The following is a 24,302-nucleotide window of genomic DNA, read 5'->3' as shown; positions in this document are numbered from 1 at the left end:
TTAATTAATGTCTAAAATTTTGCTACTCATGAAAAAAAAGAACCATCCTCAAATTGGAATCATATGAATTATGAAAGAAGTAATTTAACTTTTAGTAAAGACTTTACTTTCAATAATTAGTACTGTAGTAAATAACTTAAGACTTACTTTTGTTCCACAACTTTGTACAAAAGTATTTTGTTTTTTAAAAAAAAGTTAATAAATATAAACATTATTTTTGTCAAAATAATCTAAATCAACCGCTCAACTGAACTATTTTTGAAAAAATCGGAATAAAACCAAACCATAGTCACCATCAGCGGCGACAGTACCGAAGAGTTTAACCTATTGTTGGGATTGCTTGTTCCTTTGATATGAAGGTCACAAGTCTCAAGCTTTCAATTGATCATTTGACTTCAACTGAGTCCCTGTTTCTGATCTCTTAAGATTCACTTATTTAATTGTTATTGTACTTCCTGATGTTTCATTTCTTCAGATTGAGTCTCTTCACCATTTTTTGCAACTGAGATTTTGGGTTTTGTTGATCGTGCCTAGGTGAAAAGCTGAGATCTTTATTTTGAGAATAGCAATTATTCATCTATTTGGACGCTGGGTTTTATCAAAATGAGGAAGCGTCAAGTCTTGAAGCATTCAATTGCTATTGTAAGCATGCTGGTGTGTGTTTGCTGCTTTTTTATTGTGTCTGTGACTGTTTTCAAGCTCCCAGAGGCCCCAAGAAAAGATAGGCAAATGGGGTTTTACCCAACAATCAGATCCAGAAAAGTTTCCCTTCAAGATTTCAACTTGGGTAAGTTTGGGGAAATGATGATTGACATGTTGCCTCAAGATCTTGCTTTTACCGTATTTGTTCCGTCCGAGGATGCTTTCAAGCGAGATCTGCGTCTGTCGGTGAGTGATAGTTTGAAACCAGACAAGTTCAATGATACTTACGCGATTGTGACTCGTATTTTGGGGTTTTCAGCTGTTCCTAGGATACTTTCTTCGGCTAATGTGCAATCGGGTGAGCTTGTGAACTATGATTCGTTATCTGGGTTTCCCTTGTATGTCTCAAAAGACATCGATGGAATGCTTGTTGTTAATAGGATTCGATCAGAAATAGTAGATGTTAGGAAGAAGGAGATTGTTGTCCATGTCATGGATGGGGTTATTATGGATGCTGAATTTGAGCAATCGGTTTTAGCTGAGGATGATACAGAGGAGGATTGACTTGACTGTATTCGGGTTTTGCCCTTTGATTTTGGCTTCATGTTTTGTTGTATTCAACGGTGGCATAACAGAATTAAAAAAAAAACAAACAGTGCCATTGTCTTTTCACTTGTACATGTTACAATGTATCTCTTTTCCTGTACACGGCCCTACTGTTGGCTAGTCCTACAAATCCTGGAACTTGCCCCCATTTCAAAATAATTGTTAAAAAGGTATCACGAATTACTTGTAACGATATATTTAATGGGGATAGTCTCCTCCTTTGCTGTCCATTTTTTCGTTAGAAGTCTTTACCTCTCAATTGTATGTTAACTGATTTTACTCTCTTCATATTTTATCTGAAGTTTTATTTCTCAATCACACATTCCCATTTTTTTAACTTCCTCCATTTCTCTGTTTTATTAAAAAAATGTAGAGTAACATCGAGTACCTCCCTTTCCCCTAATAGATTTATAATTTTAGCTCATCTATAAAGCTGTTAATGATAAGGTAGTCTTAAATTAGTAATAGAAGTAGTAACAAAAAATATACTATATCACAGTCAAATTTATCACCTAATATTTTTTTAAAGATAATGTATAAAAAAATGAAGGCCTTGAGTAATTCAGGTTCAGGCCAAGACATGTGTGTTGTTAGCCTTTGCAGTTGTCACAACTCACAACCATGTTTGAGAGAAAATACTAAATACTGAATTTAAAAACAAGGAGTTGGTTTTCATACATACCACATTTTACATGGCCTGTAATGTGGCGGCCAGTGTCAGAAAAAACTGAAACTTTAATTACGCATTCCTAAGGAATAACTGATACATTAACCTTAAATCAAACTAAAGAGGTGTTAGCATTCTAACATTCTCACTCTTAAATTATATGCAAAAGCATTTAGCTTACTTTTGAATCTTCAACCATTTCAAGCATGCTACGAAGTTTCAAGAACTATCTAACTTGACGAGCTTTGTCATTTTGGTTAGAAGTTCTTGAGAATTACAGTAGCTCGATACAACTTCATCTTTTACAAATTAAACTATCCATAAAACAGTTCTTGTTATCGATTGTTCAGTCTTCTTATTTTTATAATTTTTTTCATTTAATCAGTGTAAATATTACAGTTTTTTCTTAGTACCACAAGTCCTTCGATTTTTGAGGAAAAAATTGTGATTTTTGAAGAAATTAAAAAATCATAGAATTTAGAAAGAATAAATGAAAATAAAAAATTACTAAAAATAAAAATGCTCTAATAGATATTGGTTTTAAAAAATCAAAAATAAAAACCAAAGAAAAATTATACAGTATCTTTTTGTTATTAAAACAGACTTATTTATAAAAGTACAGCAATATATAAAGCATTTATGGAGCGTTTGGTAGGGGAGACACTCAGCCAGCGGAGAAAAGGATTTCACTTTTGTTACTATTGTTTTTAAAGACGCGACAGATTACGTGAGTACATAACAAGTGAACTAACCAGTCTAATACGTAACGGCCTCAAAGGCTCAAACAAGAAACCTACTTAATTACTTATGCAATATTATGCCCAGCATTTTACAGAGTCAATAAATAAAATACTGATATTCCAAGATTTTGGGGTAAATCACAAAAGGTAACTTCCATAAACAAAATTGCATTTCCTCATGAATAGACAGAATCACAAAATCTGAGCAGCCGTATTCAACTTTTCTGCCAGGCTAAGCTGTGTCCTAGTGATGCTTGATAAATATAGCAAGAGCAAGTGGTCCTGCAAGGATTAACACTCTTGTAAGCCAAAAATAAAACTGAGAAGATGTGTTGAATACTTGATCAAAACTTATCAACAACATCGCAAACTGATTCAAAAGATAGATTTTATATAGTGAAAACATGATCAAAACTTTATCTTACCTGCAAGCTGTCATTCACAAGCTTCTCAAAAGCTGATGAGGGCAATTTGGGAATGGAGCCTACAGCATCTGATATAAATCTCCCAATTTTGTTGTCAGGATCAATACGCCCTTCCTGATATGAAAGAATAAAAGGTTGAATGCAGTTTAAAAGAAATGTGACGAGAAACAAGAGAGAAGGCAACGCCAGCATACCACAACATCATCAACATATTTGTAAATGTCATCGATCAAGGCCAATAGATGTCCCATTAATGCTTCCATCCCTTCTAAATCAGAGGGGATTTTGTCGACAGCAGTTGCCTTCAGAGTATCAACTGTCATCACCAGAATTAACACAATCAAGTTTTCAATTATTCAAGTTGAAGGGCATTTCTTGAATTCTCATTAATCTCAGATAAGTTTATTAATTAATTATAGAAGATTTAAAAAGGCGGAAAATAAACCAATAATTATATTGACAAGACACTGATAGTAAAGAATGAGAAAAACCTCACATAAAAGCCAGAAGCTTTCTTACAAATATAAAAAGTTATATAAATGAACACAACTATAGATATAATATTCATATATACTTCCACTCTGTATGGAGTCTTTCAACTAAAGAGGCATTGCCCTGTAGATCCCAAAAACATTTTTTTTCTGAATAAAACATTCATTTTATCAACAGAGAAAAGGGAGAACACAAAGGGGAAAGGTGGGAAGGAAATCCTCCTAAAAATTAAACAAAAAAAAAATTAACAAGTAACAAATACATCAATGCAACAAAGCTAGTCAATCTCCCCCCAAAATATTTGTAATGGACAGTTGGACACCCCTTAAAAAAAGGCCACGTGGTTTCATTGGTTTGTAATCCAAAATTCTAATCTTGTCAATTGTCATAAAGCAACTGTCTATCTGAAGAGATATTCTAAAAAATGCAAGTTATGCTCCACTGGATGCACCAGAGGCCCATGAGGTAACAATACAGATAGTGACAAAAAATCTGGCTTCTTTACTTCTATCAAACTAGTTATCAAAAACTGGTCCAAGGACTTGGAGCACACCCAAACATATTGCGGACAAGAAAGTGGCCCACAAGTTTTCAGGGATACATTTCACAAGAAAAAAGGAAAAAGACCCATATACCAGTGTTCCCAAACAAAAATGAGTATAGATTGCCTTTTGCTTTAGGTCATGATCAACGAGCAACAAATACAATATCTTTTACAACTAATTTCTCAAAATACCACAGATTTTACACATACGAAACAGAACGAAAACCATCTTAAAAATAAATTACCCTTAAATGAAATCAGCAATTAGCTTTTGACATGAACTGTAGACAAGTTAGTTGATCTAGTTAGACTTCATACTCTGAAATTTATGCAGAACAGCATCAGTAGGCAATCTAATGTCAACAATCAACTTTTGACAAAAACTTCGTATTATTATTTGCAGGAATTGTAATGTAAAGAAGGGCTCAGGTAAGAAATCTAAAAGATGATAAAGCAAAAGAGATAAAAGAGAGTTTTTACATTTAGGTTCTACATTACATAATTAAGAGCTAAAGCCATGCATTATGTCCAAATAATTTTTATCTGGCAAGATTTTCTTGAAAATGTAATCAAGAGCAATATTAATAATTGACTAAGGAAAAGGAAAATATAAGCACTTCTCTCTGCAGCTGCATTCATGAATTGATGAAAGCAAGTACATAAGCTTTTGCAAGTATTTTACCCAAGAAAACAGGAAAGCTTTATAAAAGGAAAACAGAAATATAATAGAGATGAAGTCCAACAATACATACATCCAATGCGCTCAGCTTCAACCATACGAAGATCTAAAGGAATTTCTTGAAACTGTGCAGCAATTTGATGATCTCCAAGAGATAAATTGTGTGAAACATATGCTTTTATGGTGCCTGCTCCCTTTGTGAATCCTGTGTCAACGGTCAAATGGATAGGATTGGGTACTTCTCGAGAATAAAATTCATGGATTAATGCACTACCACCAGTTACTCCAAGACCAGTTGAATACCTGCATGAAATAACCATAATTAGCTACAGTGAAAGGAGGTTCATAAACTGGTATAATAGAACATTCTCTAAGAACATAAAGAGTAAGAAGGAATAAAAGGGGAAAAAAATATACAAGCTTAAATGAGTTCAGCAGTCCATTTGCACTCAATAAGTGAATCCCATTAACAAAAACCCGTACCTAAAACCACTAGGGCATCAAGAACTGAATACTATTCCTAGAATTTGGATTTGGAACTCACTCAACCTCAAAAGCTAGTTCATATGGTGAAAGTTGTCTCCTATTTAAATAAACTATTTTGGTCCTATCATTAATCAATGTGGAATTGGACATACACGAGGAATCTAATAGCAGTCCGACAGCAGGTGGCGGATAGGCTCAACAATAAGCACTGGGATAGGTTTGGATACCATCTTAAAATTTGAGTTTGAGTCCCACTCAACCCCAAAAGCAAAGGGTTTTCTCCACTTGTATACACTACACTATTTTGGTCATATCATAGTCAATTTGGGACTACCAACAACCATCGCATAAAAACAATAAAGGTTTAAATTGCATTGAGAGGGTTTATTGATTCCACATCACACAACGCACCATGCTTCTTAACAAACAATGATCACCTATTGAATTCCACATTCCCATTGACAACATTGTGAATACAATACACGGAACTTTAAAATAGTAAAGGGTCAAAAGAATAGGACTTACCACCCAACTATAACTTCCTTTGGGTTCACCTTCTGGTGGGATAATAACATACTATGGTGATACTCAATATCCAAAGCGACCTGTGAAAAAACAAATCAAAAATTAAGTAAACTCCAAAAACAGAAATAACGGACTTCTACACGTAAACATCATCCATAAAATAAAATCGTAGAAACAAATCAAGAATAAAAAAAAATAAGGGTAAGGAGTGTAAAAATCGAATGTAGGCGAAAGAGTGTGCAGGACCTGGTCGACGGACTCGCTGTGCGGAACGGCGTAAGAATTGCGGACATCGACGGTTCCGTCGGGGAGAATGGAGCCGAGTAGCGTTCCGATGACGCGCTCCGCTTGGTCGAGACGACGGACGTAGCAATCGCAGATGTTGAAGACAACGAGAGGGTGAACTTTCGTCGAGAGGCTCTGCGAAGAAGAGAACTGCAACACCGTGCGCTCCGTCGCCGCCATGCTCGGAGCTTCCATTAACCAAGCACGACGTATGTTTGTGTGAGTGAGCAACAAGAGAGCCACAACTTTGGCGGGTGCGAAATATGTTAGGATTTTGAGTATGGGCCAAGCTAGGCCCAAACAAGTGGACTTCGGTGTTTTTGTTTTTATTGGATCGGGCATGCTCAAAAAACAAGTTAGGAGTGGACTTACCAAACACAAAAAAGTGAGGAGGTGCACCAGTTATAAATGTTAATTAAAAAATAACAATTGAGATCTTTATAATAAAATCTCATATCTTTATAATAAAAATCTCAATAATATATTGGGATTCTACTTTGCAATCATATGTGACACAAAAAATAGTTATAAGATTAATCCAATGGAGAAGAAAAAGAAAAAAAGGTTGTGAATTTAAATTTGTCGTTAACAAAAACTAATAATTTTAGTAATATAGAATTGACATAATAAGTTGGTTGAACTTTGAATGAGAAAAGGAATTATCTAATTTAAGGTGATAAACACCTATCAATTTGAAAAAATAAAATAAATAATAATTAGTTGAAGAAAATTGAACTAAAATTTAAGCTAAATATGTGTATGCAAATAAGAATTGACACATTTTGTCAAGTCTTTAGCTTATGCTCCCAAAGAAACATGTCTTTTTCCTGATCTAAACTTTTTATTACCAAAAAAAAATTGACACATCTTCTCAAATCTTTAGCCTGTGCTCCCAAATAAACATATCTTTTCCTAATCCAAACTTTTTATGTACCAAAATAAAGCTAGAAAACTGTATTGAGCACAAAATCAACCTATGGCAATATGCTTTAAGTTTTGTTAACTTTATATGCATTCCCACAAAGCTTAATCATCGTCGTACAATTTGAACTTAATAGTTTAGGAACAGAATTTTTCAAGTTTTTTTTTTTTTTTTTACGTTATAATGTAAAAATGTGTTTATAAAAGTCATGTGACAATCCAGCATGTCTGTTCCATGAACATTTGGGGGCCAAGAGCAATCATATAGATTCAAGACGACATAAAAACAAATGTGCAGAAGAGCACCTTTAGCATCTCCAATAAGATTCGATATTTTATCATCAATAAGAATATACATATTTGTTTCTTTGTTTTATGGAACAAGACAATGTCATGTCATATTATTAAAAACAAAAATGCACAAGAGCTTTATATATATATATATATATATATATATATATATATATATATATATATATATATATATATATATATATATCATTATCTGTAAACGGGTTCGTCATCTTATGCATAAATATAATTTGCGTTGTCTCGTCATAACATGTGATCATCACTATCATGTTCTTAAAATAAAATCAGAGTATATATATCCAAATAAGTCAAGTCATTCAAATAAGCATTTCTAAAACCTACCATTAAACAAGTTGTGTATAATTTTCAACACTAGCAGCACTGTAGTTATACCTTATTCTTTTTTTATATATTTATATATAGAAGTCTTCAATTATAATAACTGATCACCACATTGGAATATGAATATGAACCATTTTCTATATATAATATATAAAAACAACTTGTATTACTTCTTCCAACTTTTAGGTTATGCGCAAATATGTCAATTCATGCACCTTGGCTACTTTATTAGTTGTTAAAATCCATCGCACTATAACCATTATATTCAGCGAAACAGAAAAAGGACAAAAGGATACAGGAAAGAAGTAATGCTTTACGTACGGTTTTAGAAGTAAAACAGTTAAATTTGAAAGATAAACAAAGGAACAAAAGAAAAAAATTCAGATGGTAACAAAATCAACAGGAAAAAAAAAACTAGAAGACACGTCAAGACAGCTGGGAATAGGCCAAAAGGGAAATATCCCAGCAAGAGGTTTGGATGAGGACGGTGTTGAAATTTGTTGGTGTTATGGTGAAGTGCTGTTTTCGGAATGAGAAATTACATAAGAAAACATATATATATTATTCATTTTAAAGCAATTGAGATTGAATTCTGTGGCTGAGTTTCTTGTACAAGCAAAAGGGAGTAATATCATCTATCCCTTTTCTTTTCTCTTTTCTGAAACACGGATATTTTTATAACCTTTTTATAATTAAGATAGATACATAAATTAAAAGACAGATAAGTATGAGATAAGATAAATTATGTGATAAAAAAAGTAATATAAAAAGATGAATAAAAATAATATAACTATGAATACTAGAAAAAAAAATATAACTCTTTTTTCTCTATTTCTCTCGCTATAACATAAGACTTTCTTAAAATAATTTATATAATATTTATTCATAAAATTTATCTTTTTAATCATATTTTTTTCATTTTTAAGACTTGAATTCAATACTTTATATAAGAGATCTTAATTCAGTATCATTTGAAATTTCAAATGAAAGTAATTTTGATAATATCTATTATAACACAAAATGTGATTAATCAAGAAAATAATTTTAAACATTAAATATAAATATTTGAGAAAAACACTCTCCTTAGTGACATTTGGACAGGATCCGTCGCAAATTGAGTTTTTTTTTTGTTTTAAAAATTGAACTTAATTATTTTTATAGTTTTGATACATATTAGATTTCGACACATCATTTGTTTATTAAAAAAATATTTTAGTAATTAAAATTAAAAAATACAACCAATAAGTATCTTAAGAACATTTAATTAAATTATAAAAATAGAAAATACTTAACAAAATATTATATTTAATTCATTGAGAATCAAGAAAGGTATTAAATTTTTAATTAATATTTTTACACTTGCAAAAGCTTTTTTAAGAACACTTGTTAGTATTCATTTTAAACTAAAAATATTGTTAAGAACAACGAGTAATTTTTGTGTGAAGAAATAACGAGTAACTTAAAAGATATTTATTAAGTAACAAAAAAAACTATAGTACTCAATATAACCAAAAAAATATTATGTTTTTTTTTACAAGACCACCTTCACTTTTCACAATAAATAATCTTTCTCAAATCAAATCAAGTAAGAATATTATAAATGATAATTTTTTTAATTATTTAATACAACTCCGTATAAAAAGATATTATGTTTGATATATTTTTCATTTGAAATTCTTAAAATGGAACTCAAAAGACCTCATTATATTAATCTTAAAATAAAAAAATGAAGAATTTGTTAAAATATTAATAAATATCAGTGTAAAATTTATTGTATATTATAATCATGGAGTTTGGGATGCGAGAGATATCTTAGCAAATAAGGAAATAATCTCGTGAATTGTTTTAGACTTTGTTCTAATAAAAACAAATGGAAGGAAGTAAGGTGAATGAAGACATAATAGCCCATTTGATCATACTTGTTTGGCAATATATAGAAATAGGGATCAAAATAATTATACAATATTGAGATCGAAGGAAAAAAGTTTTTATCCCTTTTTCCAATCGAGGCATTTGTATGAAGAGTAGTGGGATGGATGTTTTTTATCATTTTACTTTTACCCACGAATCTTTTTATCTTCTTTCTCGTTCATTATCCTTAATCATTATTGTAGGAAAAAATTATTAGGTGGTCCAAGATCATCAGGTCATCCATGGTCTCGAACAGTAATTATATGATACTTATACAATTAAAGAATTGGTAGGACATGAAGAGGATAATTTTCTCTCCAGCTTCAAAGCCATATACAAATGGCAAAATGGCATTGTGTCGTCGAACCATTTGGCATGGATTTTGTGTACAGCTGCTCCTCTAGACTTGTAGGATAAGGAGTGTTTCGAGCAACTAGTGATCTTCTAAGGTGAGTATGTGGACATGGTGGATGAGACGAGGACATTTTCTCGAATAGATGCAGCGCCAATTTTGGTGTACACCTTAAGTCTTCAATCAATCAAAATAGAGTTGCAAATTATGATTAATGGAGAAATCTATCTTGTAAGGATGGTAGGAGACACCGGGGGGGGGGGGGGGATATGTGTTGTTGTTATCAAAAAGGTGCTTTGGGGGGTAGAAGAGGATTTGTCCAATGGTAGTGAAGTGGGTATTGATGTTAAATCTCACATGTCTAAATGCTTCTTAGAGGATATGAAGGGTATGGATTTGGATGAACGAGGGAATGGACAACAGATAAAGATAATTGATGGTCGGAGGCTTGCTTGAAGGAAAAGAAGACAATTTAGAACAGGGGCAAGTGATGTAAGGCACGTGGGGGTGACACATCACTATCATAAAAGAGTCTATGAATGTCAGGATTCCTAATCTGGTTGGCCGTGATAGAGTACTAGAGGAGGTGACAAGAGGATTGGAGGGAAAGAATATTGATCATGACAATGGAAATGAGGAGGAGTAGGGGACGAAAAGTGTCATCACATAGTTCTATGAAGGAGCTAGTGAAGATAGAGGTCTCATGGTCATTGGGCTTGAGAAAGGTTTGGTTGTGATTAAAGAAGAAAGGGATGAAGTGGTTAGGCATAAAATCATTGGACTAGGAACTTTGAATTGAGGGAATGTTGGGCCTGGACTAGACTTAGGCCGAGGAGTAGCACTAGGTCATAGTAATACCCAAAAGAAAAACATATATACAAAGAAGAAAATGATTATTGATGCTGAATTTATTAGGCTAACTATAGGGAGAAATTATTTAGGCTAACACAAATCTTTGAAAAACACTAAAAGTGCACAATAGTACTTTAGTGATGACAATAGATTTAGGCTCCTTTCTAAGAACGGGCCCTTGTCTTGCATATGGGGATATAAGTTAGATGGTGAGGAAGATAGTATCTCGGTTAGAACAAAGTAAGGTGATGAGGTAGATAACAATCAGTATGAAGGTGCACAACTGAAAGGAAACATCTGGAATGAGCTCATAGGAGTGAGTAAAGGGCCAATTCAAAGTGGTTTTTCCAGCGACAAATGTAGCACTTTAGTCAGTAAGAGGGACTCTAATCAGCTTTCAAGCGTTAAAAGAAGGTGAAAGGTATTTAGGCATGGTTGTTTCTCATCCAACAACTCGATGCCAAATGACAATATTAGAATTTGAAATTAAAACTACTGGCTAAAATCGATTAAGGAAAAGGAAAACAGAATTATGGAGGTAGATGTCATGATTAGTGTAAATCTAGAGGGAAGGGAGAAAGAGATGATACAACAATTATTATTGTTGGAAAAAAAGATTATTTGATGAAAAATAGGAAGGAAAGAAAGGGGTGGAGGGACACCAAGATAAGTTTTAATGACGGTGATGACGTATAATGTTAAGGGTTTAGGGGGACATTGAAGGTAAAAAATGTGAGGGAATTTTTAGAAAAAGAAGAGACACAATTACTTATTTTGCAAGAAACAAAAAAGAAGAAATAAAGGATGAGTTGTGCTTTGCTTTGGGGGGGATCAAAAAGTGTGGTCAGAGGCAAATCCACCTGCTAAAGCGGCTGGAGGTTTCTAAGTTTTTGGAATAAAGAAGTTTTCTCCTTGAATAATGTGTTTATGTGACATGGCTTTCTTGGCTTTCTTGGTTTGGAAGGGGCTTGGAAGGATAAAAATGTGAAATTTATTTTTGTGAATTATGGAGAAGAGTAGACTTTGGAAGGATTTGAAGACTTGTAAGGCTAACTCGAATGTGTCTAGATGGTGTGTTTTGGGAGACTTTAATAGTATACAACATGGAAGATAATGAGTTAGGGAAAGGTAAGGTTCTCAAAGAGGTAGAGATACAGAGAAATTTAATTCATAAAAGAGATGGAGCTTTGTGATATACCCCTCGTTGGTAGGAGCTTCACTTGATACCAACCTAATGGGAGTGCAAAAAGTATAATTGATAGTGTTGTTATCTAGTGAATGATTGAACTCTTGGCAAGGGTGTACTCAATATGTATTAAATAGAAGCATTTCCAACCATTGTCCTTTGGTGATGTGAATTAATCTCTTTGATCAGGGCCCTAAACCTTTTAGGGTACTCAATTTTTGGTTTCAAGTTAAAAGCTTCCATGAAGTTGTGAAGGAAGTTTGGAAGGACCTTGTGGTGCAAGGTTGGGGTGCCTTCGTCTTGAAAGAGAAGTTTAAAGGTGTTAAGGTAGCTTTGAAGAAGTGGAATGTGGAAGTGTTTGGTTTTATGAACACTAAGTTGAGACAAATAGAGATAAATCTTAATGAGCTTGACATTCTTGATTAAAGTGATGGCCTAAGAGAAGATAATTTAAAGAAGCGACTACAACTTAAAAAAGATTTTTTGAGAGTTGCCAGTTTTAATGGATCTTTATTATGCCAAAGGTCAAGAGAAAAATGGCTAAAGAAGGGAGATTGTAATTCAATTTTTTTTTTTCATTCCATTATCAATTGGAAGAGAAGAAAAAAATTGGTAAAAGGCTTGCTTATGGAGGAGGGTTGGGTTAAGGAGCCAAGGGTGGTTAAGAAGGAGGTGAAAAAAAATTCTTTGAGAGGAGATTTGAGGAGAATGCCATGTGGAGACCCAAGCTAGATGGAGTTGACTTCAAACAAATATCAATAGAGGATAATATGGTGCTCATTGTGGAATTTGAAGTTGAAGAAATGAAAGAAGCAATATGGGATTGTAGCAATGATAAAAGCCCCATCTCGAATGGATTGATTTTCCTTTTCATCAAAGAATTTTGGGAATTATTGAAAGGAGACATCTGGAGATTTCTAGTGGAATTTCATAAACATGGAGTTTTTCCTAGAGGTACTAATTCTTCTTTTATATCGTTGATAACTAAATGTGAGAATCCTCAAAATTTTGGTGACTTTAAGCCTATTTCTCTTATAGGTTGTCCATACAAAATATTAGCTAAAATGTTAGCTAATAGATTGAAAAGGGTGTTCAAGAGAGTTATTGATGAAAGAAAAATTGCATTCCTTGGTGGAAGACAACTATTACATAGTGTGGTGGTGGCCAACGAAGTGGAGGATGATGCAAAGAGAAGAAAAAAGAATTGACTCATTTTTAAAGTTGATTTTGAACAGGCTTACAACTCAGTTTCATGGGATTTCCTTTTCTACATGTTACACCAACTGGGAATTCATAAGTCATGGATCAAGTGGATAAAGGGGTGTCTTGAATCATCTTGGACCTCAGTTTTGGTCAACGAAAGTCCAACTAAAGAGTTCAAATGTTCTTAAGGGCTATGTTAAGAGCATCCCTTATCTCCTTTTCTATTCTTGGTGGTGGTGGAAGATATAAATGGCCTTATGCGCAAAGCTAAAAAAAAGAACTTGTTCGAAGGGTATAAGGTTGGCAAAAGTGAGTGAAATTAATGTTTTGCAATATGCTGATGACATGATCTTTATTGGTGAGGTGAGTGCGAGGAATGTAACTTGTGTCCAATCTTAGAGTTAATTTTCACAAAAGTTATTTTAGAGCTATTAGAGTGGGTGGTGATATGGTTGCTAGATATTCTAATTTGTTAAATTGTATAACTCTCTATACCTTTTGTATATCTAGGATTACATGTTGGGGCGAATCCTAAGAATATTGACATGTGACAACCCATTGTTAAGAAATTTCAAAAAAAGGTTGACATTTTGGAAGCATAAACATATTTCCTTTGCAAGAAAAGTATGCCTTATCAGATTTACCTTTTTTCAACCTCTCATTCTTTAACAATCCTAAAGAGGTATGTGCAAGAATTGTAGGGATCCGAATGAAATTTTTGCAGGGAGGGGATGATAATAATAGTAAAATTTCTTGGATAAAGTAGGAGGATGTTTGTAAAAGTAAGATAGGAAGCCTTGGGGTGAAAGTCATTGCGATTTTCAATGGAATACTTTTAGGCACATGGAGGTGGAACCTTTTTCATAATAAAAAGGGTGTTTGGCTTGAAGTGTTATTTTCAAAATATGAAGGATGATAGATTTTTTAAGTGATCAAAAGTCTGCATTGGAAAATAATTGGTGGAAAGACTTGAAGAAAGTTTGTAGAGGTAGTTGTGGTGACTTATGGTTTGATAGAGGGATTTGGTGGAAAATGGGTGTGGGAAATAAATTTATATTTTGGAGGATGTTTGAGCATAAAAGGAATGTTTGATAAGCAAAATTTTGAGATTATATCTTATATTGGAACAAAAAAAGAAAGTCATTGGTGAGATGGGGTTTTGGAGGGATGAGAAGTGGTGATGGAATCTTTTGTGGAGGTAGCAAGTGTTTGAGTGGGAGGGTGAGCTAATTTTTCAACTAACATCTTGTTTGGCAAATGTACAAGTACTTGAGAAGGGTGACTCTTGGATTTGAAAGTATGGTCCCTTAGGTTTATATACCTCAAATTCAGCATATACTTCTCAATTCCTTGAGGCGAAGGAGGTTAATGTCATCTTTGAGGAGCTATGGTGGCAAAAGATTCCAAGCAAAGTGGCCTTTTGTTTGTGGAGAGCTTGAAGAGATAGATTACCTTCTAAGGATAATCTTAGATGATGCAATATCACTGTTGAAGAAGTTGATCTAAGATGTCCCCTTTGTAATCAATGTAGAAAGACATTTTATCATCTTTTTATAACATGCCACATTGCCAACAGGGTATGGAATGAATGTTATGGTTGGATATCTCTTGATTTTGCAATGGTTCATTTAGGTTTCCTGTGTAGTCATTTCTGGTTGCATTCGGATTTTGGTAGGACTAAGAGGGAGGGTAATATATGGAAGATCATATGGTGTCTTTTGCACTGGAAGAAACAAAACAACTGTATTTTTTTAACTAAGATATTGTCAATTGCTCCCTACTGGTACAAGATATTAAGTTTTGTGCGTGGGCTTGGCTTCGCTCCTTGGCAAAGGATTTACCACCTCCTGTGCACAATGAAGCAAGAACATTCAAGCTTGCCTAATTTGCTAATATTGTTGTTGCTAATGTCTCAAGTTTGTTGCATATATAATTTTTGGTGGCCTTAGATTAAGTGGTGGTACTCGATGCTCTGATATACTTCTACAATAAACAAATCGTGGGGGTTATTACAGGGTTATGAGGTAGCAAGGCTAGAATTAGAGTATTAGAGTATCTAAGAGCACATATGGTTTTGATGAATTTGTTTTCAATTACTTTGATCATGGTCTGTTAACACTGGGATAATTAGTATTTATTTATATCGTAGGTGGTATTATTACCCATTAATCTAATTGCTATGCTTTCAGTTTGTTACCTATGTTATGTAAAACTTGTCTAAGTTATTAAACTTATGTGTAGTTTCAATGAACTTATCTCGAGAGAAACACAAGAACACATTAAAAAATGATCAAAAGTGAGAATTAAAATTCGAGAAGTTGAATGCGTCATCGAAAAAATCTATTTCAATCAAAATTGATTGTTTCAATGACTTCATTAAAGCATGTGGAATTGGAAAGTGCTAAAAAGCAAGGCTTTTTCGAAAATCAAAATATTAGTTGAAGCGATTACAAAGAAGTTACATGAAGACATCAAATAACATTAGATTTATGTATTTACAAATATTGTTGTACACATGTCAAAATCATAAAATTCAATCATTAGTATTAAAAGTTTATAAATAAGACTTACATCAGTCAAATTTCGGTGCATTAAATCGTATGACGTACTTAACGCCTCAAACATCGATAACATCTCACATCAAAATTGACTACTGGTCCAGAAGGTCATCATGTATGTGCTCATTCTCATCTTTTATGAATTTATGTCTATTCACTTTAGTGCATCTTTCTAAACCCTTTATTTTTTTTAATTTTTATTTCTTCTTGAAACTTTTACTTTTTCCATCTCTACTTAAGATTACTCATAAAATTACTGTCAAAATTGAAATAATTATAAAAATAACATTTTAATCAAAAATACTATTATATAATTTATTACAAATCATCTTATTGATCATTATACGTATTATTATAATTAAAAATAAATATTTTTATCGAAATTATTATTATTATTATATGCATTAAATATTAGATAATTTTTTAATAAATTAAAAATTAAGAAATTATTTATTTAATTAAAAAGAACTTACAATCAAGGTCTCATCTTTTGAATATTTATTTATTAATAAAGTCATTTAGTGAAAATTACTCAATTTATTATGAAATATATTCCATTTAAATAAATAAATAATAATAAAATATAAAATATCTTATTTGAATAAAAAGATATTTTAAAAAATAAATTTAAAAGAATGACCCTAAATCTTGATTCCTCAAAAAATTGAGGAAATTTAGAAAGAGAAGGATTTTATATTACTAAACTAAATTATCCTTGTTTTAATAGTTAATTAGGAGTGTATAACCCTTTTTAACTTATGAGAATTCATCATCATTGATAATATAAAATTATTTTTTAATCATAAATTATTATAAATAATAAATTTATTAATTTTTCCTAATGATAATTTTTTATTAGATGACGATATAAAATTATTTTATCTTATTAATATATATGACCATAAAATTCATTAAATAATAAGAATTTTCATTTGTTTTCCCCTAAAATATCCCTGCATTTTGTTAAATTTCCTCCCTTTCAATAAAATTCCTTCCAATTAAACTAACCAGTGTATTAATGAAAGTGATTAGATTTTCTTAAAAAAAAGTTAAAAGTTAAGTGACTTGGGTTATGACTTTGAGAATTCACCAAGATCATATCAAGACTTGGTACTTATAAGTTATTTTATCCACAAAATTCTCGTAAATCAACAATTGAAACTCACATTTTTTACAGGATACAAATCCAATCCTGACAAATTAACTGAACCTTTAATTAGTAAAAAGTAAAAAGGGTTAGAATCTGTCAATCGAATTCCCTACATTTTCTCTCCAATCCAACAAAGTATTTGTTTAGTGATTAGACATCGGTTGAGGTCTCTTTTATTCTCGCTAATTCTGAAGTGGATTATTTGAAGAACTTTTGAGGCAATGTTATCAGTGACATTCACAATTAGAAAAGCAGAAATCACATTTTATTCCTAGTTGGCATTTGATATTTTGATAATAAAAAAAAAAAAGCAAATGCTAAATCACAAGAATCAAGCATGAGTATATGATAATGATTTATACGTGTCAAATTATTAATGCTTTCTCCTCAGTTACCCATCCCACGAGTGCCACGTCTTTTCCGTGAGAGGATTCCATGGAAGTAACTAGAAGGAAGCGGCATTCCCGTTGAAGCTGATAAGATCAAACTTGTCTTAATTTTAGCACAAAAAAAATATAAAAACAGTGTACGTTTTTTCCCCAAGGCTATGATCACAAATCATTATTAAATGGACAACACTAGAATATGTGCATTATTGAGGAAGAAAAGTGGTCCCATATTAAGCAAGAGACATCATTCATCCACCCACCCACCCACCAAGCCAACCCCACTTCTCACTCTCACCGGATTTCAATTATCCATAGCAAGTGATAACGGGCACAGGCGTGGATAAAAAGAAACCCAACCTTGTCATATACTTGGGGGAAGAGGGCAACAAATATTACATAGAAGACATGGTGGGGGCCAGAGAAAATAAAGAGATGCATATATATGACTCTGGTGTTATTTTTGATTTTGCAAATTAAATTACACAATCACAGCCGTACATCACACATGAGTTGGGCCTCTTCCAACTTAAAAGCAGAGGATAACATTGGCCCATGACGCGACACATGCACCACCTAATAATAATAATTTTACATCTTTACATACAAAATACAAAGACTTTAAATTTTAAAAAGAAGAAAAGAGATAAACAGATCATCTTAATGAAATGAAACCAAAACCCACAAACATTGGCTTGATTTTTGTTGTTGTTGTTGTTCCCAACTTGATTAAGCATGAACCGTTTGATTGAATCACTTGGACTTGAAGGGAATGGCCCTGATTACGACCTGGTGGTAGAGTGCTGCAAGAGCAGCACCGATGAATGGTCCCACCCAGAAGATCCACTGCACAGAAAACGACAAACAATAAGCGTCAGAGATCAAACGCTCCAGATTCGTTTTCCCGAAAAATCTAAAATTGGTTCAAATATTTCTTAAAATGATTTTTTTTTTTACCAATTATGAAATAAATGAATTAATTAACAACTTACGTGTTCATCCCAACCAAGGTCCTTGTTGAAGATGATAGCAGCACCAAGACTACGAGCAGGGTTGATACCAGTTCCGGTGATGGGGATGGTTGCCAAGTGAACCAAGAACACAGCGAACCCAATTGGCAAGGGTGCCAAAATCTACTCATATATTCAACCCACACAATTAGATTTAGTTCATAATAAATGGTTTTTTTTTTTTTTTTTTTTTGTGTTTGATGGCTATGTAATTTACATATCATCTAATCACAAATTCCTCCTAGATAATTATTTTAAAAGATAACAATTTTAACATATATGGAAGATTATGAAATCTCTGTTTAAGCATGGGGAGTACATAATCCTTTTTCTTAATTTTATAATAAAAAACAATTAAAGGGAATTTCGGAAGGGAGGGAGGCTTACGGGGACGTGGGAGTCTCTGGCGCTACGTTTGGCATCGGTGGCGGAGAAAACGGTGTAAACAAGGATGAAAGTGCCAACAATCTCAGCACCAAGACCATCACCCTTGGTGTAACCAGGGGCAACAAAGTTGGCACCACCATTCAACGCACCGTATTTTGTTTTCCCCTCGAAACCCTTCACCACGCCAGCGCCACAAATAGCACCCAAGCATTGCATCACGATGTAGAAAATCGCCCTGGGCAACGACAACTTCCTCGCCAAAAACAGCCCAAATGTCACCGCCGGGTTTATGTGTCCCCCTACACATACAAACAAACAACGTTGTTCAACTTTACATTAATTTTTTTTTTCTAGCTTTTGAGAAATTAAGAAAAGAAAGAAAAAAAAAGCGGACCTGAGATGCCAGCGGTGCAGTAAACGAGGGCGAAGATCATGCCACCGAAGGCCCAAGCGATTCCTTGAATCCCAACGGTACTACACTTAGACTTAGCCCCGGCGACTCCCATAACGGTTAAGACGGTGATGTAGAGAAACAGAAAAGTGGCCACAAACTCTGCTATCCCTGCTCTGTAAAACGACCATGACGTAAACTCCGTCGGGTCAACCAGCGGCGCCGGCGCCGGCTCCTGGTAGTCCTTGCCGTCGTCTTGGCTCTGCGCCGCCGTCCCAATCGGCTGTCTCTCGGGGAACTTGTTCGCTCCCAACGACACATCCTGCTCCTTCCCCTCCATCTTTCTCCTCGCCTGGGATTCTTTCTTTTTGCTTGCGAGTGAGTGAGTGAGTGAGTGAGTGAGTGAGAAGGAGGGTTGCGGATTTATAACCCGAATGTGTTCGAGTTAATAGAAGTGAGGGTGAGGTGTAGTGGGAGGTGGGTCCCGAGGCGTAATATGTTGAATTTTTGAAATGTTTTGTTTGATAATGACCAATGATTGATGGGGTTTGTCCTAGCTGGCGTGATTCCAACCACTCCTAGAAAGACCGACCATGTTCCGCGCAGCACTGGAACGTGGATTACTGTGGTTTCGACGTGGTCCTTGGCTGCGTTCGATGCTGGGCGGTGGTGTATTGTCACGTTCAACTCGCGCCTGCAAATGGACACGTGTCGCTCTCTCCTGCATTCGCAGTTTGGCACGGTGGATTCCAGAGTTGGAAACCAACACGCAAATACTCCTACTGCTACTTCCCAGTTCCCTGTTACTGCTGTCAGGTGTCAACAGTTTTTCTTTTCTCCTTTTGTTAATGCTTTTCTTTTTTAGAATAGAATTTGCCTCCATTCAACCACACGCGATTAATACAGTAGTTTTAAGTTTTTTTATTATTATTATTTTGGCACGTTAAAGGTAAAGCAATTAATACGTTGAATATAAATTCAAGTTATTCTCAATAAGTATGGTTGGAGAAACCAACAATACTTCCCACATGTGGTATAAATTTGTAGCTCTTTCAAATTATGATTTATTTTTAAATATAAAATAAAATTATATTAAGAAAAAAATATTTCTTATATTTATTTATGATTGAAAAAATAATAAATTTAAACTACGACAAGGTACACAGGGAAAATTAATATGTAGTAATAAATAACAAGATGCTCTCATCTAGGTATTTCGAAACCAATAACGTAAGGTAGGAATCCATAATCATTGAATGTGTATGAACCTTTCTTAATTACTTATTCGTGTTTGCAAATCTTTACCTACCAAAGTACCTATGTTTTGCGAATATTTATCGTGAAAGATGATAGTATTCTACTAATTGCTAATGTTGATATGAAATCCACTTCTCAGTCAGGAGTTGGAAATGGAGAGAGAATAGAAATACACATCAATGATTGGAGAAACAAGTTTTTCGGAAAATAAAAACAAAAAAAAAGATAATGATAATTATTAACAAGGTTCTTGTGTCCGTTAATTATTATATACGAACATTTCTTTCTTTTCATTTATAAAAAACATGGTCGGCACATGGCTGTCAGCGATTAACTTCTCTCACGTCCATTATTAAATGTTCATTCTACGTACTCATTTTCCTAGCTTCTTGATGAACTAAATAAGCATAATGAGCCCTTTTATATATTTTGTTTCTATCTCGTGGATGAGACAATGATCAAGTCTACGTAATATTGTTAATAGGCCATGTCCTTAACTGTAGCTTTCATTTGTTTAGTTGGATAATAATAGCAGCTTTTTTTCTCAAGTAATACGTAGAGATACAAAAGTCGTTAAGCAAAAAGCAAAAGAAACCATTTGAATATTCTTGGGAGCGTTATTATTTATTTGCATTACCTAATATGCATTAGTTTAGTACCAGCTCGATTAGCCTGAGTGACTTGTAAGGATAACGTTAATAAAATGAACGGTTCTTGATCAGTTTGAGTTTTTGAGTTGTGAGCCAAAAACATTAGGAATCTTTTGAAAATTTTCTTCGTCATTCTACTCTGGCAAAAGGCAAAAGCCACAAGCAACAAGGTTAGGGACGCATGCATAATATCCAGGCAGATTTTGGGTGGCAGGGTCCTACACTAACCTTTATATCTTTGTCTCGTGGCTCTTAATTAAGAAACACACGTAAAAAATAGCCAAGGCAGTTCTGGACCCCTTTTAGCAATTCGCATTATGCTTTCTGTTTGAGTGAGGGATCACGAGTCCACTCATTGTTTTAACAGCTAGTTCACTTCCCCATACAAGTTTGGTTTTCTATGTCTCATTAATTGTTTTTTTAGAAATTTTATTTGGACACGATAGAAAACCGAAAAAGTAGAAGAAAAGCCTATTTTAATGTTTGATCAATATTTACAGACCTCGTGTACGATATTCTTGTATGACCAAGTATTTAGTTTAGAGATGTTTCATTCGTTATCTTGCGTGGATCTTACAAGTTATAGATATAGTCTTTTTAATTTCTGCATATAAATAGTATATTTAGATATGTTTCACTTACTGTTAAATAATATGAAATTTGAATGTGCAAACAAACATAATTCATGGATATTCTTAATTTTATTATTTTAGTTTATGCGATACCTAACACTTATTTAATTACGATTAAATTGGCGAGCCGCGAATTAATACCATTATAAGTTTAATAACAACTCCAAACGAAGCTAGCTAGGGATATAAACTTATGATAATATGGAGATTTATCATGATATGTATTAAATTTGAAATCTTAGAAAGTGGTTCTCGTGTCACTATTTTGACAATAATATATTGTTCTCGAAGTAATGGCTTTCTGTGGTCACCCATTAGCTGTCCTTTTCGTTTTAAGAGAAACAGACCATAGATTTGAATAAATGTGTGGATAAAACTTTACAAAGTGGGTGATTATTTCTCTCCTGCGCTGCGTTCTTTTATTATTAATATTATTATTATTATCATCAAATCAAAGTACAACAACTAATGACAGAACACCAATGTTAAATTATATGATAGATAATCGCTCGAGACCGTCTGCAAAATTAGGGCCACAGGTTTATATTGATAAAGCACAGACTCATGTCATGCCATAATTTTTAATATGCTCAATGAGCTAATTTTTATTCCAAATTTACAAAATTCCTTCAGTCCATGGGATTGTTAGCGATGCCTGCTTACCATGTCGTTGTTTGATTTAAAGGAATAAAAAAATATAAAAGTAAATTGAGATTGAAGAAGATAAAGCATTTAAATTAAAATAAAATATAAAAATATAAAATTCACATTAATTTTTAAAACTTTCATCTCACTTACATCCTAATATAATTAAAGCAAACACTATCGAACTGTGCAAATAAAAGACGGTTCTGGATAAAAAAATAATTAAACGTACATGTCCTGGCTAATTACACTTTTGTCCAGCTCTATCTATTTAGGAGGAAAGGATTGGGTTCATTTAATAGTTGCTTAATTAATGATTTCAATCACTATACCTTTAAGTGGAAGCAAAAGGAAAGTAATTTCTTGCACTTGTCAACATAGTATATTATTATTATTACTATTACTTCAGCAATAGACGTACATGTCATATTCATTTTGTATCGGAGCATTTTCGCAGAGCACCACTTTTCCATGATCATTTTCTAGTTCACTTACCCTTTATTTATTTACGAGTAATTAGCTAAGGGAGGAAGATAATTCAAAGAATGATATGGGATATAAAATTTTCTGCAAAATTTACTAGAAGAAAAACATATTTTCTAATTTGGCACAAAATAGGTGAAGGAATGGAGATCTCTTTATCATTATGGTAATGTGGTAAAAAAAAAAACACTTTCAATTATATACTCTATAAAGTCAAGTAACGTTCATAAAATCATGATTTATCAATGAAATATAGATAATTAATTGTTGCTTAAATACTGGATCGGTGTTAATTAATAACTTAATTGAAATGCAAAAAATATAGTAAAGATGACACTTAATATATTTAGGTTGAAATGAGCTAATAGGTTGACATGTAAATTATGAGGACTCTAGGTACGAATTTTTAAGTTGAAATGTGACAATAAAATTATATTTGACAAAACTAATTTAAAGTTGAAAAAATTAGTTGGTAACTGAAAATTATTAAATTAATTTATTAAATTATAAATGTTTAGTAAACATATTTATTAAAGTGATTGAAAAATATAAAATAACAAAATATGTATATTTATATGATATTTTTATATAAAATTTAATTTAATTTTATGAATAAAAATATATTATGAGATATTATAATTAAATTTTTTAATTAATTTTAAAATTTTTAATTTTTATTTATATATAAATTATTTTAGTTACATTTTTAGTTTCAATTATTGTATTTTTTTCATATTATGTATTTTATTATTAATCACCGTATCTTAATTTTTTTTAAAAAGTTTAAAATAAAGTAAAAAAAAATACTTAAGTAGGCATTATAAATTTATTATGTTAATTAGTGTAATAACTAAAATAAATAATTTAATATAAAATTATTGAGTGATAATTGAAAAATAAAATAAACCTGGTAACACTCGGCCTAATCGTTATAACATTCGGTCATACATTTCCTATATCTTATAAGCCTACTCCACTCCAATGAATATTGGGCCTGAAGTTTTGAACATTGGATATTTGCTTCCATTTGTTGTAAATATGAACATTTCTATATTTTGTAAGCTTATCTCACTCACATTTTGAACTTTAGGCCAAAAATTAGCACAACCATTAAAATAACCTATGACCCATGAACCTCCACGCCGCATGAACCACCATTATGCCATACCACTCTTATATACTGAGTAATCCACAATATATATTGAGTAGTCCGTAATACGTATTACGGGTTACTCAATTCTTAACTCCATGGGAGTGGTGCAACAAGGATATTCATTTCATGGGTCATAGTGATGCTCGTGGCAATTGTGGGTGGTGGTGTGATGGTGGGTTTGGTGTAGCGTGGAGGTGACGTTAGGTGGTTGCGATGGTGGTGTTTGAGTTTGGCAGTGGTGTTGGGTGGAGGTTGAGTGTGGTGGTCATGGAGATTTGGGACAGAGGTAGGTAGGTTTGCTTGAGAGAGGAAGGGTAAGAAGGGAATATTCACAACTTTAGGGGTGTATCAAGCAAAAAATGATGTGCATTAATTGCCATTTGATTCTCATATTTTGTATCAATTTTGGTTCGGATCCTAATTCCTTGTT

General features: G+C 33.0%; 3 protein-coding genes across 3 annotated transcripts; 1 reads left to right on the top strand and 2 right to left on the bottom strand.

Annotated features, from left to right (window-relative positions):
* The first annotated feature begins 272 nt into the window (after positions 1-272).
* On the top strand, positions 273-1,295 carry LOC114383589. Its single transcript, XM_028343284.1, has 2 exons — positions 273-359; positions 535-1,295. Exon 2 carries the CDS (start codon positions 604-606, stop codon positions 1,204-1,206), a length of 603 nt encoding a protein of 200 aa, XP_028199085.1. The 5' UTR covers positions 273-359; positions 535-603; the 3' UTR covers positions 1,207-1,295.
* A 1,293-nt stretch (positions 1,296-2,588) lies between these two features.
* On the bottom strand, positions 2,589-6,344 carry LOC114383443 (eukaryotic translation initiation factor 3 subunit F-like). Its single transcript, XM_028343121.1, has 6 exons — positions 6,053-6,344; positions 5,807-5,886; positions 4,869-5,098; positions 3,275-3,396; positions 3,081-3,194; positions 2,589-2,937 (listed from the first exon to the last, which is right to left on the bottom strand). The coding sequence occupies exons 1-6, from the start codon at positions 6,284-6,286 to the stop codon at positions 2,848-2,850; spliced, it is 870 nt and encodes a 289-aa protein (XP_028198922.1). The 5' UTR covers positions 6,287-6,344; the 3' UTR covers positions 2,589-2,847.
* An 11,336-nt stretch (positions 6,345-17,680) lies between these two features.
* On the bottom strand, positions 17,681-19,466 carry LOC114385089 (probable aquaporin PIP-type 7a). The gene is made up of 4 exons (XM_028345060.1): positions 19,056-19,466; positions 18,662-18,960; positions 18,257-18,397; positions 17,681-18,110 (listed from the first exon to the last, which is right to left on the bottom strand). Exons 1-4 carry the CDS (start codon positions 19,390-19,392, stop codon positions 18,018-18,020), a joined length of 870 nt encoding a protein of 289 aa, XP_028200861.1. The 5' UTR covers positions 19,393-19,466; the 3' UTR covers positions 17,681-18,017.
* Positions 19,467-24,302: the final 4,836 nt, after the last annotated feature.

This window comes from Glycine soja, chromosome 14, assembly GCF_004193775.1.
Source record: "Glycine soja cultivar W05 chromosome 14, ASM419377v2, whole genome shotgun sequence".
NCBI classification, from domain to species: domain Eukaryota; kingdom Viridiplantae; phylum Streptophyta; class Magnoliopsida; order Fabales; family Fabaceae; genus Glycine; species Glycine soja.
This window is presented reverse-complemented; position numbering and strand designations above follow the sequence as displayed.

What these genes read in the sequence shown, in the direction of transcription:
- LOC114385089 (XM_028345060.1), bottom strand. Translation starts at nt 19,392, where the DNA reads ATGGAGGGGAAGGAGCAGGATGTGTCGTTGGGAGCGAACAAGTTCCCC. An exon ending in CTGCACCGCTGGCATCTCAG is followed by an intron (nt 18,961 to 19,055) that starts GTCCGCTTTTTT and finishes TTGTATGTGTAG; the next exon opens with GGGGACACATAAACCCGGCG. An exon ending in CCAGAGACTCCCACGTCCCC is followed by an intron (nt 18,398 to 18,661) that starts GTAAGCCTCCCT and finishes ATATATGAGTAG; the next exon opens with ATTTTGGCACCCTTGCCAAT.
- LOC114383443 (XM_028343121.1), bottom strand. Translation starts at nt 6,286, where the DNA reads ATGGAAGCTCCGAGCATGGCGGCGACGGAGCGCACGGTGTTGCAGTTC. An exon ending in ACAGCGAGTCCGTCGACCAG is followed by an intron (nt 5,887 to 6,052) that starts GTCCTGCACACT and finishes GTTTTTTCACAG; the next exon opens with GTCGCTTTGGATATTGAGTA. An exon ending in AAGGAAGTTATAGTTGGGTG is followed by an intron (nt 5,099 to 5,806) that starts GTAAGTCCTATT and finishes TATTTCATGCAG; the next exon opens with GTATTCAACTGGTCTTGGAG.
- LOC114383589 (XM_028343284.1), top strand. Translation starts at nt 604, where the DNA reads ATGAGGAAGCGTCAAGTCTTGAAGCATTCAATTGCTATTGTAAGCATG.